General features: G+C 50.3%; 1 protein-coding gene across 1 annotated transcript in view; it reads left to right on the top strand.

Moving 5' to 3' along the window:
* Nucleotides 1–210: 210 nt before the first annotated feature.
* DCTN3 (dynactin subunit 3) overlaps nucleotides 211–18955 on the top strand; it is an 81559-nt gene continuing 62814 nt past the window's right edge. Inside the window, exon 1 of the mRNA XM_063957495.1 lies at nucleotides 211–1066. Within this exon, the coding sequence (XP_063813565.1) occupies nucleotides 724–1066 (343 nt within the window). The 5' untranslated portion in view covers nucleotides 211–723. The remainder of the gene's footprint in view (nucleotides 1067–18955) is intronic.

Genomic DNA, 18955 nt, shown 5'->3' with positions numbered 1-18955 from the left:
TTCATAGTAAAGTTACTTGGCGCAGTCGCAGTGCGAACTTTGCGCATGCGTACTAAGCGGATTTTCACTGCGATGCGATGAAAAAGAACGAGCGAACAACTCGGAATGAGGGCCATGGTTTTGCCCAATTGCTAACAAAAATCCTGCTGCGATCAACTTGGAATTACCCCCAATAAACGAGAACGATACACTGAGAAAGATTAATTCAGCTTTACCGAGACCTCAACCATATACAATGACTAGGAGATAAGTCTGAGTGAATTCTGAAAGATGAAATGTTCGTGACTTGTAAACGATGCCGAAGAACACTGAATGAAGAGATGACTTGTGATTTGTAAACGATGCTGAAGAACACTGAATGAAGAGATGACTTGTGATTTTTAAACAATATTGAAGAACACTGAATGACTAGAAGACTTGTGATTTGTAAACAATGCTGAATAACACTGAATGAAGAGATGACTTGTGATTTGTAAACGATGCTGAAGAACACTGCATGAAGAGATGACTGTGATTTGTAAATGATGCTGGAGGATTGCTGTGAGCACCGACAGCAAACGGAGACCCTCTACCAGATAGAGGACCCAGCGGTTAAACTGCAAGAGCAAGTGGACTGGGAGCAAAGGACTGCAATAACACAACAGAACCAGGATACCAGGGGTTAACCTGGGAGCACAGAGCTTGAACACCTTACAGCAGCAAGTAACTTGAAGAACTGGCACCATGACTAAGCATCAACCCCTTTTTATAAGGGAAGACTGCACCGGATTGGCTGGACGCAAACTGGGATACCTATTGGCTTGGCTTGGTCTCCAACATGGCGGCTCCCTACACAGAGGACACGTGTGGAGTCGGCACACAGCCACTACCTCTGGCCTCAGCCTCCCAGACGCCGCACTCCAGCAACAGGACACTTGGGAACAGACACCTCCAGCTGCCATGCCCCAGGACACCGGCCTCCAGATGCCTTGCAGCCGCTCCGGACAGACACCTCGCCGCTGCAGCTCCTATCCACCGCAGCCACACCAGCCAGCTAACATGAAGGCCGCAGGGACCGGAACCGGAGGTAAGACTCCGGATGCTGACACCGTACTTGCACTGTACATGGACACATTTAACAATGGGGCAGATGTATTAACCTGGAGAAGGCATAAGGAAATGATAAATCAGTGATATGTGCAAGGTGATAAAGGCACCAGCCAATCAGATCCTAACTGTTAATTTACTTATTGGAGCTGATTGGCTGGTACCTTTATCACCTTGCACATATCACTGGTTTATCACTTCCTTATGCCTTCACCAGGTTAATACATCTGCCCCATTGTCTCTTATGGACAGTGGGGAGTGGTCACTGATCTGTGCCTGAGACCACCTGGATAGGTAACTGCACCCCAGGAGGGAGGAATGGTTCTTCTAAGACTTACTTTCAGGATTTTGCTGGGTTACTTTATTTCAATTTCAATTGTGCAACTTTATCTTAAGATGGTGATAGACTTACAGAAGTTGCGCTCTTCCTCAGGGTATCTATGGGGTGTTTATGGGAACAAGGTGGTGGAAGATTGTGTTCTATTCTAAACTCAGCCTCGTAACATGCAGGTGGGTATTGTCCTGCTTGAAAAAAATTGCTTACCTCTAAGGGTGTGTACACAGGGTGAGATTTGGGCTATGCCCGATTCTCACTCAGCTACAGGGGCCTGGGTCGGCACATAGTCAGTATCGCAAGCACATAATGAGTGTGCTTGCGATACTGGCTATGTGCGATTTTGGCTAAGTGTCAATTTTGACTATCTCTTCTATAGAGATAGTCAAAATTGACTTGCCTGCACAGTCTATCTTTTCTTTCGATGCCAACCGCGCGATCTGCACTAACTTTTCTTCCGATTTTGACTATATAGTCAGAATCGGAAGAAAAAATCTCACCGTGTGTACACACCCTTAGGGTGTGTACACAGGGTGAGATCCTTGCTATGCCCGATTTTCACTTGCGATTTCCCTTGAACTCCCCGGATCCCAGCACCATAGATTTTGACTAACTTTTCTTGAGATATGGACTATGTGTGCTTACGATTTTGGCTAATGTGAGATTTTGGCTTATGTGAGATGTCATTGACATGTGAGATGAACTAGATAGCAGGGCCGAAACTAGGGGGGGGGGGCTAGGGGGGCAGGCGACCTGGGCGCCGGATTGGAGGGGGCGCCGAGACCCCCTAACACCCTCTCCCTATGTGCCAGTGCCGTTTCTTGCGGCGGGCGAGCCATGCAACCGCACGGGGCGCCCGCCGCGGCACTTCTTTGTACTTTGAAACCCCCTTCTCCCTCCTCCCGAGTGCCCAGCTCGGGGGGGCGGGGTTTCGCGGAATGACGCGATTGCGTCGTGACGTCACGACGCAAATGCGTCATTCCACGAAACCCCGCCCCCCCGAGCTGGGCACTCGGGAGGAGGGAGAAGGGGGAGCCGCGCAGACGAGGAGGGAGAGGCGGCTGAAGAGCGGCGAGAACCGCTTCAAATGTAAGTCAGCCCCTCTCCCTCCCTCTCTCTCTCTCTCTCTCTCTCTCTCTCCCTCCCTCTCCCCACCACCTGCCGGAATGTGTAAAATGGGGACCTGTCTGCCGCAATGTGTAAAATGGGGACACTTTTTCCTGCCGCAATGTGTAAAATGGGGACACTTTTTCCTGCCGCAATGTGTAAAATGGGGACACTTGCCTGTCGTACTGTGTAAAATGGGGACACGTGTCTGCCGCAATGTGTAAAATGGGGACACTTGCCAGCGTACTGTGTAAAATGGGGACACGTGCCTGTCGTACTGTGTAAAATGGGGACACTTGCCAGCGTACTGTGTAAAATGGGGACACGTGCCTGCCGCAATGTGTAAAATGGGGACACGTGCCTGTCGTACTGTGTAAAATGGGGACACTTGCCAGCGTACTGTGTAAAATGGGGACACGTGCCTGCCGCAATGTGTAAAATGGGGACACGTGCCTGTCGTACTGTGTAAAATGGGGACACGTGTCTGCCGCAATGTGTAAAATGGGGACACGTGCCTGCCGCAATGTGTAAAATGGGGACACGTGCCTGCCGCAATGTGTAAAATGGGGACACCTGTCTGCCGCAATGTGTAAAATGGGGACACCTGTCTGCCGCAATGTGTAAAATGGGGTCACCTGTCTGCCGCAATGTGTAAAATGGGGACACCTGTCTGCCGCAATGTGTAAAATGGGGTCACCTGTCTGCCGCAATGTGTAAAATGGGGTCACCTGTCTGCCGCAATGTGTAAAATGGGGACACCTGTCTGCCGCAATGTGTAAAATGGGGTCACCTGTCTGCCGCAATGTGTAAAATGGGGACACCTGTCTGCCGCAATGTGTAAAATGGGGTCACCTGTCTGCCGCAATGTGTAAAATGGGGACACCTGTCTGCCGCAATGTGTAAAATGGGGTCACCTGTCTGCCGCAATGTGTAAAATGGGGTCACCTGTCTGCCGCAATGTGTAAAATGGGGACACCTGTCTGCCGCAATGTGTAAAATGGGGTCACCTGTCTGCCGCAATGTGTAAAATGGGGACACCTGTCTGCCGCAATGTGTAAAATGGGGAATGGGGACACTTGCCTGTCGTACTGTGTAAAATGGGGACACTTTTTCCTGGATATGAAATTTATGTTAGAAAAGGCAATTTTTCAGGTAAAAAAGTTCTGAAAGAGATATATATATATAATATTTTTATTCATTTATTTATTTTAAAATGTTTATTTTTTTCATTTTTTTTATTTATTTATTGTAAAAAAAAAAAATCTTTTTTTTTTTGGGGGGGGGGGGGGTGGGTCAAATGACTACCTTGCCCCGGGTGACAAAAATTCCTAGTTTCGGCCCTGTAGATAGTACACCGATCTAGCAAGGATTGACTTTCCTGCACAGTCTATCTTTTCTTGCGATGCCGACCTGGTGGGGCCACGCATCGGGATCGAATTGGGATCGCAAGGTGACTTTCACCTTGCGATCTGCACTAACTTTTCTTGCGATTTTGACTATATAGTCAAAATCAAAAGAAAATATCTCACCGTGTGTGCACACCCTTAATTCCTAAAATTCTGAACCTTAGCATCCTGGGTTTGTCCGGCTCTAACACAAAATTTCTAGTCCTGGCTGGAAGACATGCCTGCACCCTTGCCTAAAGAGAGTGGTGCTTTGTGGCTTCATTACTGTCGATCCTCTGGAGTATAAAATATCTGTACCTACACAATGGGGGTATTTCTGAGTTGATCGCAGCAGGAAATTTTTTAGCAGTTGGGCAAAACCATGTGCACTGCAGGGGAGGCAGATATAACATGTGCAGAGAGAGTTAGATTTGGGTGGGTTATTTTGTTTCTGTGCAGGGTAAATACTGGCTGCTTTATTTTTACACTGCAAATTAGATTGCAGATTGAACACACCACACCCAAATCTAACTCTCTCTGCACATGTTACATCTGCCCCCCCCCTGCAGTGCACATGGTTTTGCCCAACTGCTAAAAAATTTCCTGCTGCGATCAACTTGGAATTACCCCCAATATACAGTATAGCTGCTAGAATTCTGCATTGTATTTTAGGACTTTGTGCTGTACTGTAGTCTAGCCACCAGAGGGCACTGTATTCCAGCAGTGTGTCTGTTCCATAGATTACCTATGACGATTAATAATAATTTATATATACAGAGGAAAAACAAACCGAAAAACAGTGAACATAACGGGCACCATGGACTGACTGCAGGGTTGGGGCAGCAATTTTGGGTATTAAAACACCCATAAATATGAAAAAAGTTCAGGGGGATTTTTAATATTCCATAAACCAACCATGTGGTAAAGGTCAAATAGTAGCCGGGTGGTGTTACGCTGGCAAACAAATTCTCACAATAAAGGTCAGTACACACTAGCTGAGCCCCTGCCGACGCTATTGGCAGCGGCGGGTACTTGGCGAGGTGCTGGCGTTGGCAAGTGCATACACACTTGCCGATGCCGGCGGGGCAGTGAGCGGGGGAGGGGGGGGGGGGGGGGCGGCGGCGGGAATGAATCTGAGACTGAGACGCCCTGGAAGTGGTCTGCGCTGACGTCAGAGACCCTCCCCAAAAACGCCTGGGCACGCCTATGTTTTTTCTGACACACCCAGAAACGCTGGGTTCCTGTTAGTCAAACAGCGGCTACACTGCGATTACGATCTGTACGCAATTTCTGTCACTATCACCCCTCGTATGTGCGCAATGTGAACTCATAGCATCAGTCGTTCAGTAATCACTCAGTTTATGATTTCTCTGAATAGCGATCCACGCTGAATTAGGCTCACAATCCATTGGTCTGTTATAGGAATCTCTCCTTCCTCACCGGCGTGTGGCGGCCGTGTAACGCGTTTCAGACACGCCTTGAGAAAGGACATTGTGTCCAAAACGTGTTGCACTGTTTTCATATTTATGCTTTTATGTGTGTCATATTGCAACAACGTTTTTGCTAAATCACGTAAAGACATTAGACCTCAGTTTATGAAGTTACTGTTTATAACCTTTTTATTGCATCCTGTATTGGAATGTTAGCGCCAGGTGCCCCTGTCACGTGCTATTGTAAGTCTCACTGTAACGGGAGTAAGGGGTTTTCTTCCTCACTGTTTGGCGCAGGCTGCATATTCCTTTGTATGCACAATTGTTTTCTCGCATATTTTATTCACAGCCATTTTGGGTAACATAACAAATGTAACTAGACATTTTAGCGCTGTGTGCAAGAAACAGCATTGACCCCCCCCCTTATTTAAAATAGGGCCAGTGCGTGCTGTAGGCGCGCATTACCAATATAGGGGTGTGGCTTCACGGGGAAGGGGTGTGGCCACAAAATAATACCAATTCATATTACGCTGCACAGTAGTCTCCATTATTCAAATTATACCGCACAGTAGCGCCACTACACCAGGTAGAGACCCGTTTACACATTACGCCAGACAGAGTCCCCTTTTTACACATTACGCAGCGTCCCCTTTTTACACATTACAGCAGACAGAGTCCCCCTTTTACACATAACGACAGGCCAGGGGCATAAGTACATACCAGATGCCCGGACATATATACATAGATACACACAACTACATATATACACAGTGCACACAGCTACATATATACATACATACACACACAGCCACATATACACACACACCCAGCCACACACACAAATATAAATATATATATATATATAGGTTACGTTGGAGGCGGCACTCAAACAGACTCAGATGTCGTGCAAAAAGATAGGTGTTTAATTAGACCATGGGGCCGACATGTTTCGGGGTGGATCCCCCGTCCTCAGGGCCAAACAGCAGTAAAAGACAGTGTGCAACAAGACATACATATATACCTAAACATCCAATAAACCTAAACCTACTCACCTGTTCAGCGCCTCCAACGTACCCTAGACCAGTGATTACTCATCACCGCAGCAATTACAGGGGTGCCGGGCTCTATATATATATATATATATATATATATATATACTTATCTGCCACATATATACTCTGTCTATCCCCACCCCGGCACTCTCCCCTGCCAGTCCAATCTCTTCTCACCTCTCCTCATAGACCTGCCTCTGCATGTGTGAGCCAGACAGTGGGTGCGGGAGCTGGGCATCAAGGGTATGGAGCCGGCAGCCGAAGTATGGGTGTCAGAGACTCGGAGCCGGGCAGCTGGGGTCAGGAGGCGAGGGACGGCAGCCGATGTCTGGATGCAGAAGCCGGGCAGCGGGGGTCTGGAAGCGGAAGCCGGGCAGCGGGGTTCTGGAAGCGGGAGCCGGGCAGCGGGGTTCTGGAAGCGGGAGCCGGGCAGCGGGGTTCTGGAAGTGGGAGCCGGCAGCCTAAGTGTGGTGGCCGGAGCCGGGCAGTTGAGGTCCATAGGCGGGAGCCGGCAGCTTAAGCATGGGTGCTGGAGCCGGGCAGCATAGAAGCGGCTTGTAATGAGTCAGTCAGACTCATTACAATGCCGCTGACTTTGCGTCCTCAGGGCGACTGCGCTGTGTGCCAGGCACTGCTGGCACACACATAGTTACGGCCCTGAATCCACCCACGGGTGTACAAGGCCTGGCAGCTGTCTTGTGTGCTTAAATAGGTTACAATGTCTGAAAGGAAAATAAGATTTTACTCACCGGTAAATCTATTTCTCGTAGTCCGTAGTGGATGCTGGGAACTCCGAAAGGACCATGGGGAACAGCGGCTCCGCAGGAGACTGGGCACAACTAAAGAAAGCTTTTAGGTCACCTGGTGTGCACTGGCTCCTCCCACTATGACCCCCCTCCAAGCCTCAGTTAGGACACTGTGCCCGGACGAGCTGACATAATAAGGAAGGATTTTGAATCCCGGGTAAGACTCTTACCAGCCACACCAATCACACCGTATAACTCGTGCTACTATACCCAGTTTAACAGTATGAAAACAACTGAGCCTCTCAACAGATGGCTCAACAATAACCCTTTAGTTAACAATAACTATGTACAAGTATTGCAGACAATCCGCACTTGGGACGGGCGCCCAGCATCCACTACAGACTACGAGAAATAGATTTACCGGTGAGTAAAATCTTATTTTCTCTGACGTCCTAGTGGATGCTGGGAACTCCGAAAGGACCATGGGGATTATACCAAAGCTCCCAAACGGGCGGGAGAGTGCGGATGACTCTGCAGCACCGAATGAGAGAACTCAAGGTCCTCCTCAGCCAGGGTATCAAATTTGTAGAATTTTGCAAACGTGTTTGCCCCTGACCAAGTAGCAGCTCGGCAAAGTTGTAAAGCCGAGACCCCTCGGGCAGCCGCCCAAGATGAGCCCACCTTCCTTGTGGAATGGGCTTTCACTGATTTAGGATGCGGCAGTCCAGCCGCAGAATAGGCCAGCTGAATTGTGCTACAAATCCAGCGAGCAATAGTCTGCTTAGAAGCAGGAGCACCCAGTTTGTTGGGTGCATACAGGATAAATAGCGAGTCAGTTTTCCTGACTCTAGCCGTCCTGGAAACATAAATTTTCAAGGCCCTGACTACGTCCAGTAACTTGGAGTCCTCCAAGTCCCGAGTAGCCGCAGGCACCACAATAGGTTGGTTCAAGTGAAAAGCTGATACCACCTTAGGGAGAAACTGGGGACGAGTCCTCAATTCCGCCCTATCCATATGGAAAATCAGATAAGGGCTTTTACATGACAAAGCCGCCATTTCTGAGACACGCCTGGCTGAAGCCAAGGCCAATAACATGACCACTTTCCACGTGAGATATTTTAGATTCACGGTTTTAAGTGGCTCAAACCAATGTGATTTTAAGAAACTCAACACCACGTTGAGATCCCAAGGTGCCACAGGAGGCACAAACGGGGGCTGAATATGCAGCACTCCTTTCACAATGCCTGAACTTCAGGTAGTGAAGCTAGTTCTTTCTGGAAGAAAATCGACAGAGCCGAGATCTGTATCTTAATGGAGCCTAATTTCAGGCCCATAGTCACTCCTGCTTGTAGGAAATGCAGAAATCGACCTAGTTGAAATTCCTCTGTTGGGGCCTTTTTGGCCTCACACCAAGCAACATATTTCCGCCATATGCGGTGATAATGCTTTGCAGTTACATCTTTCCTGGCTTTAATCAGCGTAGGAATGACTTCCTCCGGAATGCCCTTTTCCTTCAGGATCCGGCGTTCAACCGCCATGCCGTCAAACGCAGGTAAGTCTTGGAACAGACAGGGCCCCTGCTGCAGCAGGTCCTGTCTGAGCGGCAGAGGCCATGGGTCCTCTGAGATCATCTCTTGAAGTTCCGGGTACCACGCTCGTCTTGGCCAATCCGGAACCACGAGTATTGTTCTTACTCCTCGTTTTCTTATTATTCTCAGTACCCTTGGTATGAGAGGCAGAGGAGGGAACACATAAACTGACTGGTACACCCACGGTGTCACTAGAGCGTCCACAGCTATCGCCTGAGGGTCCCTTGACCTGGCGCAATATCTCTCTAGTTTTTTGTTTAGGCGGGACGCCATTATGTCCACCTGTGGCCGTTCCCATCGATTTACAATCAGCGTGAAGACTTCTGGATGAAGTCCCCACTCTCCCGGGTGGAGGTCGTGCCTGCTGAGAAAGTCTGCTTCCCAGTTGTCCACTCCCGGAATGAACACTGCTGACAGTGCTAGTACGTGATTTTCCGCCCATCGGAGAGTCCTTGTGGCTTCTGCCATTGCCATCCTGCTTCTTGTGCCGCCCTGTCAATTTACATGGGCGACTGCCGTGATGTTGTCTGACTGGATCAGTACCGGCTGGTGTAGAAGCAGGGATTTTGCCTGACTTAGGGCATTGTAAATGGCCCTTAGTTCCAAAATATTTATTAGGCGATGCATCTGAAGATGCGATCCAGACCATTGGTCCAACAGGTCCCACTGAAAGATTCTGGCATGGAACCTGCCGAAAGGAATTGCTTCGTAAGAAGCCACCATCTTTCCCAGGACCTGCGTGCAGTGATGCACCGATACCTGTTTTGGTTTCAGGAGGTCTCTGACTAGAGATGACAGCCCCTTGGCTTTCTCCTCCGGGAGAAACACTTTTTTCTGGACAGTATCCAGAATCATACCCAGGAACAGTAGACGTGTCGTCGGAACCAGCTGTGATTTTGGAATATTCAGAATCCAACCGTGCTGGTGTAGCACCTCCTGAGATAGTGCTACTCCCACCAATAACTGTTCCTTGGACCTCGCCTTTATTAGGAGATCGTCCAAGTACGGGATAATTAAAACTCCCTTTCTTCGAAGGAGTATCATCATTTCCGCCATTACCTTGGTAAATACCCTCGGTGCCGTGGAGAGTTCAAACGGCAGCGTCTGGAATTGGTAATGGCAATCCTGTACCACAAATCTGAGGTACTCCTGGTGAGGATAGTAAATGGGGACATGCAGGTAAGCATCCTTGATGTCCAGGGATACCATGTAATCCCCCTCGTCCAGGCTTGCAATAACCGCCCTGAGCGATTCCATCTTGAACTTGAATTTTTTTATGTATGTGTTCAAGGATTTCAAATTTAAAATGGGTCTCACCGAACCGTCCGGTTTCGGTACCACAAACAGTGTGGAATAGTAACCCCGTCCTTGTTGAAGTAGGGGCACCTTGATTATCACCTGCTGGGAATACAGCTTGTGAATTGCCGCTAGCACAGCCTCCCTGTCTGAAGGAGTAATCGGCAAGGCAGATTTTAGGAACCGGTGGGGTGGAGACGCCTCGAATTCCAGTTTGTACCCTTGAGATACTATTTGCAGGATCCAGGGATCCACCTGTGAGCGAGCCCACTGATCGCTGAAATTTTTGAGGCGGCCCCCCTTTTTAGGCTGTGAGGGAACATGGGGTAAAAATGCTGACTTCCCAGCAGTTGCTGTGGAAACTAGGTCCGAGAGACCATCCCCAAATAACTCCTCACCCTTATAAGGCAAAACTTCCATGTGCCTTTTAGAATCTGCATCTCCTGTCCACTGGCGAGTCCATAAGCCTCTCCTAGCAGAAATGGACAATGCACTTATTTTAGATGCCAGCCGGCAGATTTCCCTTTGTGCATCTCTCATGTATAAGACTGAGTCTTTTATATGCTCTATGGTTAGCAGAATAGTGTCCCTGTCTAGGGTGTCAATATTTTCTGACAGGGAATCTGACCACACAGCGGCAGCACTGCACATCCATGCTGACGCAATAGCTGGTCTAAGTATAATGCCTGAGTGTGTATATACAGACTTCAGGATAGCCTCCTGCTTTCTATCAGCAGGTTCCTTGAGGGCGGCCGTATCCGGAGACGGTAGTGCCACCTTTTTAGACAACGTGTGAGCGCTTTATCCACCCTAGGTGGTGTTTCCCAACGTGACCTATCCTCTGGCGGGAAAGGGAACGCCATTAGTAACTTCTTAGAGATTACCAATCTTTTATCAGGGAAAGCCCACGCTTCTTCACACACTTCATTTAATTCTTCTGATGGGGGAAAAACTACGGGTAGTTTTTTTTCTCCCCAAACATAATACCCTTTTTAGTGGTACCTGGGTTTATATCAGAAATTTGTAACACCTCTTTCATTGCTTCAATCATGCAACGAATGGCCTTAGTGGAAATTAGACTAGACTCATCGTCGTCGACACTGGTGTCAGTATCCGTGTCGACATCCGCGACTGCCATCTGAGGTAGCGGGCGTTTTAGAGCCCCCGATGGCCTTTGAGACGCCTGGACAGGCACGAGCTGAGAAGCCGGCTGTCCCGCATTTGGCATGTCGTCAAATTTTTTGTGTAAGGAGTCGACACGTGCACGCAATTCCTTCCATAAGTCCATCCACTCAGGTGTCTGCCCCGCAGGGGGTGACATCCCTTCTATAGGCATCTGCTCCGCCTCCACATCATTATCCTCATCAAACATGTCGACACAGCCGTACCGACACACCGCACACACACAGGGAATGCTCTAACAGAGGACAGGACCCACAAAAGCCCTTTGAGGAGACAGAGTGAGAGTATGCCAGCACACACCAGAGCGCTATATAATGCAGGGACTAACTGAGTTATGTCCCCTATAGCTGCTGTTATATATACTGCGCCTAAATTTAGTGCCCCCCCTCTCTTTTTTACCCTTTTCTGTAGTGTAGACTGCAGGGGAGAGCCAGGGAGCTTCCTTCCAGCGGATCTGTGAAGGAGAAATGGCGCCAGTGTGCTGAAGGAGATAGCTCCGCCCCTTTTTTGCGGACTTTTCTCCCGCTTTTTTATGGATTCTGGCAGGGGTATTTATCATATATATAGCCTCTGGGGCTATATATTGTGGTATTTTCGCCAGCCAAGGTGTTTTTATTGCAGCTCAGGGCGCCCCCCCCCCAGCGCCCTGCACCCTCAGTGACCGGAGTGTGAAGTGTGTATGAGGAGCAATGGCGCACAGCTGCAGTGCTGTGCGCTACCTTGGTGAAGACCGAAGTCTTCTGCCGCCGATTTTCCGGACCTCTTCTTGCTTCTGGCTCTGTAAGGGGGGCGGCGGTGCGGCTCCGGGACCGAACACCAAGGCCAGTTCCATGCGGTCGATCCCTCTGGAGCTAATGGTGTCCAGTAGCCTAAGAAGCCCAAGCTAGCTGCAAGCAGGTAGGTTCGCTTCTTCTCCCCTTAGTCCCTCGTTGCAGTGAGCCTGTTGCCAGCAGGTCTCACTGTAAAATAAAAAACCTAATTATATACTTTTTAGAAGCTCAGGAGAGCCCCTAGTGTGCATCCAACCTCGGCCGGGCACAAAATCTAACTGAGGCTTGGAGGGGGGTCATAGTGGGAGGAGCCAGTGCACACCAGGTGACCTAAAAGCTTTCTTTAGTTGTGCCCAGTCTCCTGCGGAGCCGCTGTTCCCCATGGTCCTTTCGGAGTTCCCAGCATCCACTAGGACGTCAGAGAAATAAGATGTATACGGGTGAGTGAAATATGTGTAATATGAAGCACACTGATTGGATAGATCCATGCGTTGTCCATACTGGTGCACAGCTGCTCACACAGGAGGCTATGCTCTGATGGTGACATCCGATGGTGGTGTGCAATGGTGTGTCAGATGAAGCGACTGATGGTGGCGTACAACAGTGGTGTGCAATGATGGGTCAGATGGTGAGTGCAATGGTGTGTCTGATGGCGGTGTGGAATGGTGTGTCAGATGATGCGTCTGATGGCGGTGTGGAATGGTGTGTCTGATGGTGCGTCTGATGGCGGTGTGGAATGGTGTGTCTGACGGTGCGTCTGATGGCGGTGTGGAATGGTGTGTCTGATGGCGGTGTGGAATGGTGCGTCTGATGGCGGTGTGGAATGGTGTGTCTGATGGCGGTGTGCAATGGTGTGTCTGATGGCGGTGTGGAATGGTGTGTCTGATGGCGGTGTGGAATGGTATGTCTGATGGCGGTGTGGAATGGTGCGTCTGATGGCGGTGTGCAATGGTGTATCTGATGGCGGTGTGGAATGGTGTGTCTGATGGCGGTGTGGAATGGTGCGTCTGATGGCGGTGTGGAATGGTGTGTCAGATGGTGCGTCTGATGGCGGTGTGGAATGGTGTGTCTGATGGTGCGTCTGATGGCGGTGTGGAATGGTGTGTCTGATGGTGCGTCTGATGGCGGTGTGGAATGGTGTGTCTGATGGCGGTGTGGAATGGTGCGTCTGATGGCGGTGTGCAATGGTGTGTCTGATGGCGGTGTGGAATGGTGTGTCTGATGGCGGTGTGGAATGGTGCGTCTGATGGCGGTGTGGAATGGTGTGTCAGATGGTGCGTCTGATGGCGGTGTGGAATGGTGTGTCAGATGGTGCATTTGATGGCGGTGTGGAATGGTGTGTCTGATGGTGCGTCTGATGGCGGTGTGGAATGGTGCGTCTGATGGCGGTGTGGAATGGTGTGTCTGTTGGTGCGTCTGATGGCGGTGTGGAATGGTGCGTCTGATGGCGGTGTGCAATGGTGTGTCAGATGGTGCGTCTGATGGCGGTGTGGCATGGTGCGTCTGATGGCGTGTGGATTGGTGTGTCAGGTGGTGCGTCTGATGGCGGTGTGGAATGGTGTGTCAGATGGTGCGTCTGATGGCGGTGTGGAATGGTGTGTCAGATGATGCGTCTGATGGCGGTGTGGAATGGTGTGTCTGACGGTGCGTCTGATGGCAGTGTGGAATGGTGTGTCTGATGGTGCGTCTGATGGCGGTGTGGAATGGTGTGTCTGATGGTGCGTCTGATGGCGGTGTGGAATGGTGTGTCTGATGGTGCGTCTGATGGCGGTGTGGAATGGTGTGTCTGATGGTGGTGTGGAATGGTGTGTCTGTTGGTGCGTCTGATGGCGGTGTGGAATGGCGTCTTCTGATGGCGGTGTGGAATAGTGCGTCTGATGGCGGTGTGGAATGGTGTCAGATGGTGCATCTGATGGCGGTGTGGGATGGCGGCGCCTGATGGCGGTGTGGAATGGTGCGTCTGATGGCGGTGTGAATGGTGTGTCTGATGGTGTGTCTGATGGTGGTGTGGGATGGTGTGTCAGATGGCGGTGTGGAATGGTGTGTCTGATGGCGGTGTGGAATGGTGTGTCTGTTGGTGCGTCTGATGGCGGTGTGGAATGGTGCGTCTGATGGCGGTATGGAATGGTGTGTCAGATGGTGCGTCTGATGGCGGTGTGGAATGGTGTGTCAGATGGTGCGTCTGATGGCGGTGTGGAATGGTGTGTCTGTTAGTGCATCTGATGGCGGTGTGGAATGGTGCGTCTGATGGCGGTATGGAATGGTGTGTCAGATGGTGCGTCTGATGGCGGTGTGGAATGGTGTGTCTGTTAGTGCATCTGATGGCGGTGTGGAATGGTGTGTCAGACGGTGCGTCTGATAGCGGTGTGGACTGGTGAATCTGATGGTGGTGTGGATTGGTGTGTCAGGTGGTGCGTCTGATGACGGTGTGGAATGGTGTGTCAGACGGTGCGTCTGATAGCGGTGTGGACTGGTGAATCTGATGGTGGTGTGGATTGGTGTGTCAGATGGTGCGTCTGATGGCGGTGTGCAATGGTGTGTCAGACGGTGCGTCTGATAGCGGTGTGGACTGGTGAATCTGATGGTGGTGTGGATTGGTGTGTCAGATGGTGCGTCTGATGACGGTGTGGAATGGTGTGTCAGATGGTGCGTCTGATGGCGGTGTGGAATGGTGTGTCAGATGGTGCGTCTGATGGTGGTGTGGAATGGTGTGTCAGATGGTGCGTATGATGGCGGTGTGGAATGGTATGTCAGATGGTGCGTCTGATGGCGGTGTGGAATGGTGTGTCAGATGGTGCGTCTGATGGTGGTGTGGAATGGTGTGTCAGATGGTGCGTATGATGGCGGTGTGGAATGGTGTGTCAGACGGTGCATCTGATGGTGGTGTGGAATGGTGTGTCTGATGGCGGTGTGGAATGGTGTGTCTGTTGGTGCGTCTGATGGCGGTGTGGAATGGTGCGTCTGATGGCGGTGTGGAATGGTGTGTCTGATGGCGGTGTGGAATGGTGCGTCTGATGGCGGTGTGGAATGGTGCGTCTGATGGCGGTGTGGAATGGTGCGTCTGATGGCGGTGTGCAATGGTGCGTCTGATGGCGGTGTGGAATGGTGCGTCTGATGGCGGTGTGGAATGGTGCGTCTGATGGCGGTGTGGAATGGTGCGTCTGATGGCGGTGTGCAATGGTGCGTCTGATGGCGGTGTGGAATGGTGCGTCTGATGGCGGTGTGGAATGGTGCGTCTGATGGCGGTGTGGAATGGTGCGTCTGATGGTGGTGTGGAATGGTGTGTCTGATGGCGGTGTGGAATGATGCGTCTGATGGTGTGTCTGATGGCGGTGTGGAATGGTGCGTCTTATAGTGTGTCTGATGGCGGTGTGGAATGGTGCGTCTTATAGTGTGTCTGATGGCGGTGTGCAATGGTGCGTCTGATGGCGGTGTGGAATGGTGCGTCTGGCGGTGTGGAATGGTGCGTCTGATGGCGGTGTGGAATGGTGCGTCTGATGGCGGTGTGGAATGGTGCGTCTGATGGTGGTGTGGAATGGTGTGTCTGATGGCGGTGTGGAATGATGCGTCTGATGGTGTGTCTGATGGCGGTGTGGAATGGTGCGTCTTATAGTGTGTCTGATGGCGGTGTGGAATGGTGCGTCTTATAGTGTGTCTGATGGCGGTGTGGAATGGAGCGTCTGATGGCGGTGTGGAATGGTGCGTCTGATGGCGGTGTGGAATAGCGGCATATAAGGACAGAGGTGGGGAAAGGACATGCACGGCCATAGGACGCTGTGTTCGGGCCACTCAATGATCATGGAATTGGGTCAGGCCCTGGGGGGGGAGGGGGTGTGCACACATCACATGTATGAACATGTAACATGCAGCGTGTGCCCGCAGCCACCACCGCCGATTTCTCTATCGTCCTAAGTGGATGCTGGGGTTCCTGAAAGGACCATGGGGAAAGCGGCTCCGCAGGAGACAGGGCACAAAAAAGTAAAGCTTTTACCAGATCAGGTGGTGTGCACTGGCTCCTCCCCCTATGACCCTCCTCCAGACTCCAGTTAGATTTTGTGCCCGAACGAGAAGGGTGCAATCTAGGTGGCTCTCCTAAAGAGCTGCTTAGAGAAAGTTTAGCTTAGGTTTTTTACTTTACAGTGAGTCCTGCTGGCAACAGGATCACTGCAACGAGGGACTTAGGGGAGAAGTAGTGAACTCACCTGCGTGCAGAGTGGATTTGCTGCTTGGCTACTGGACATCAGCTCCAGAGGGACGATCACAGGTACAGCCTGGATGGTCACCGGAGCCGCGCCGCCGGCCCCCTTGCAGACGCTGAAGAGAGAAGAGGTCCAAAATCGGCGGCTGAAGACTCCTGAGTCTTCATAAAGGTAGCGCACAGCACTGCAGCTGTGCGCCATTTTCCTCTCAGCACACTTCACACAACAGTCACTGAGGGTGCAGAGCGCTGGGGGGGGCGCTCTGAGAGGCAAATAAAAACCTTATTAGAGGCAAAAAATACCTCACATATAGCCCACAGAGGCTATATGGAGATATTTAACCCCTGCCTAACTTCAAAAATAGCGGGAGACGAGGCCGCCGAAAAAGGGGCGGGGCCTATCTCCTCAGCACACAGCGCCATTTTCTCTCACAGAAAAGCTGGAGAGAAGGCTCCCAGGCTCTCCCCTGCACTGCACTACAGAAACAGGGTTAAAACAGAGAGGGGGGGCACTGATTTTGGCGATATTGTATATATATAAAAGATGCTATAAGGGAGAAACACTTATATAAGGTTGTCCCTATATAATTATAGCGTTTTTGGTGTGTGCTGGCAGACTCTCCCTCTGTCTCCCCAAAGGGCTAGTGGGTCCTGTCCTCTGTCAGAGCATTCCCGGTGTGTGTGCTGTGTGTCGGTACGTGTGTGTCGACATGTATGAGGACGATGTTGGTGAGGAGGCGGAGAAATTGCCTGTAATGGTGATGTCACTCTCTAGGGAGTCGACACCGGAATGGATGGCTTATTTAGAGAATTACGTGAGAATGTCAACACGCTGCAAGGTCGGTTGACGACATGAGACGGCCGACAATCTATTAGGACCGGTCCAGGCGTCTCAGAAACACCGTCAGGGGTTTTAAAAACGCCCATTTACCTCAGTCGGTCGACACAGACACAGACACGGACACTGAATACAGTGTCGACGGTGAATAAACAAACGTATTTCTCATTAGGGCCACACGTTAAGGGCAATGAAGGAGGTGTTACGTGTTTCTGATACTACAAGTACCACAAGAAAGGGTATTATGTGGGAGTGAAAAAACTACCTGTAGTTTTTCCTGAATCAGATAAAATAAAATGAAGTGTGTGATGATGCGTAGGGTTACCCCGATAGCAAATATTGGCGTTATACCCTTTCCCGCCAGAAATTAGGGTACGTTGGGAAACACCCCTTAGGGTGATAAGGCGCTCACACGCTTATCAAGTGGCGTTACCGTCTCCAGATACGGCCGCCCTCAAGGAGCCAGCTGATAGGAAGCTGGAAAAATATCCTAAAAAGTATATACACACATACGGTGGTTATACTGCGACCAGCGATCGCCATCAGCCTGGAGATGCAGTGCTGGGTTGGCTTGGTCGGATTCCCTGACTGAAAATATTTTATTCATGTAGAGCATTTAATAGGATGCATTCTATATATATGTATGTGAGATGCACAGAGGGATATTTGCTCTCTGGCATCAAGATAAGTGCGTTGTCCATATCTCCCAGAAGATGTCAGGGACACGACAGTGGTCAGGTGATACAGATCCCATACGGCAGATGGAAGTATTGCTGTATAAAGGGAAGGAGTTATTTGGGGGTCGGTCCATCGGACCTGGGGACCACAGCAACAGCTGGGAAATCCAACCTTTTTTACCCCAAGTTACATCTCAGCTAAAAAAGACACCGTCTTTTCAGCCTCAATCTTTCCTTTCCCATGAGGGCATGCAGGCAAAAGGCCAGTCATATCTGCCCAGACATAGAGGTAAGGGAAGTAGACTGCAGCAGGCAGCCATTTCCCAGGAAAAGAAGCCCTCCACCGCGTCTGCCAAGTCCTCAGCATGACGCTGGGGCCGTGCAAGCGGACTCAAGGTGGGGGGGTAGTCTCAAGAGTCTCAGGGCGCAGTGGGATCACTCGCAAGTTGACCCCTAGATCGTACGAGTATTATCCCAGGGGTAAAGATTGGAGAGTCGAGACATCTTCTCCTCGCAGGTTCCTGAAGTCTGCTTTACCAACGGCTCCCTCCGACAGGGAGGCAGCATTGGAAACAATTCACAAGCTGTATATCCAGCAGGTGATAATCAAAGTACCCCTCCTACGACAAGGAAAAGGGTATTATTTTTCCACACTATATTGTGGTACTGAAGCCAGACGGCTTGGTGACACATAGTCTAAATCTAAAATGTTTTGAACACTTACATAAAAGGTTCAAATCGAGATAAAGTCACTCGGAGCAGTGATAGCGAACCGGAAAAAAGGGGACTATATGGTGTCCCTGGACATCAAGGATTACCTCCATGTCCAAATTTTGTCCTTCTCATCAAGGGTACCTCTGGTTCGTGGTACAGAACTGTCAATATCAGTTTCAGACGATGCCGTTTGAATTATCCACGGCACCCCGGGCCTTTTTACCAAGGTAATGGCCGAAAAGATGTTTCTTCAAAGAAAAAAGGCATCTAAATTATCCCTTACTTGCACGACCTAAAAAGGGCAAGTTCCAGAGAACAGTTGGAGGTCGGAAGAGCACTATCTAAAGTAGTTCTTCGACGGCACGACTGGATTCTAAATATTCCAAGAATCGCAGCTGTTTTCCGACGATACGTCTGCTGTTCCTAGGGATGATTCTGGACACGGTTCAGAAAAAGGTTTTTCTTCCCGAGGAAAAAGCCAAGGAGTTATCCGACCTGTCAGGAACCTCCTAAAACCAGGAAAGGTGTCTGTACATCAATGCACAAGAGTC

The sequence above is a fragment of the Pseudophryne corroboree genome, chromosome 1 (genome assembly GCF_028390025.1).
Source record: "Pseudophryne corroboree isolate aPseCor3 chromosome 1, aPseCor3.hap2, whole genome shotgun sequence".
Lineage (NCBI taxonomy): Eukaryota > Metazoa > Chordata > Amphibia > Anura > Myobatrachidae > Pseudophryne > Pseudophryne corroboree.
The sequence above is the reverse complement of the archived record's forward strand: the minus strand, read 5'-3'. Positions and strand labels throughout refer to the sequence as shown.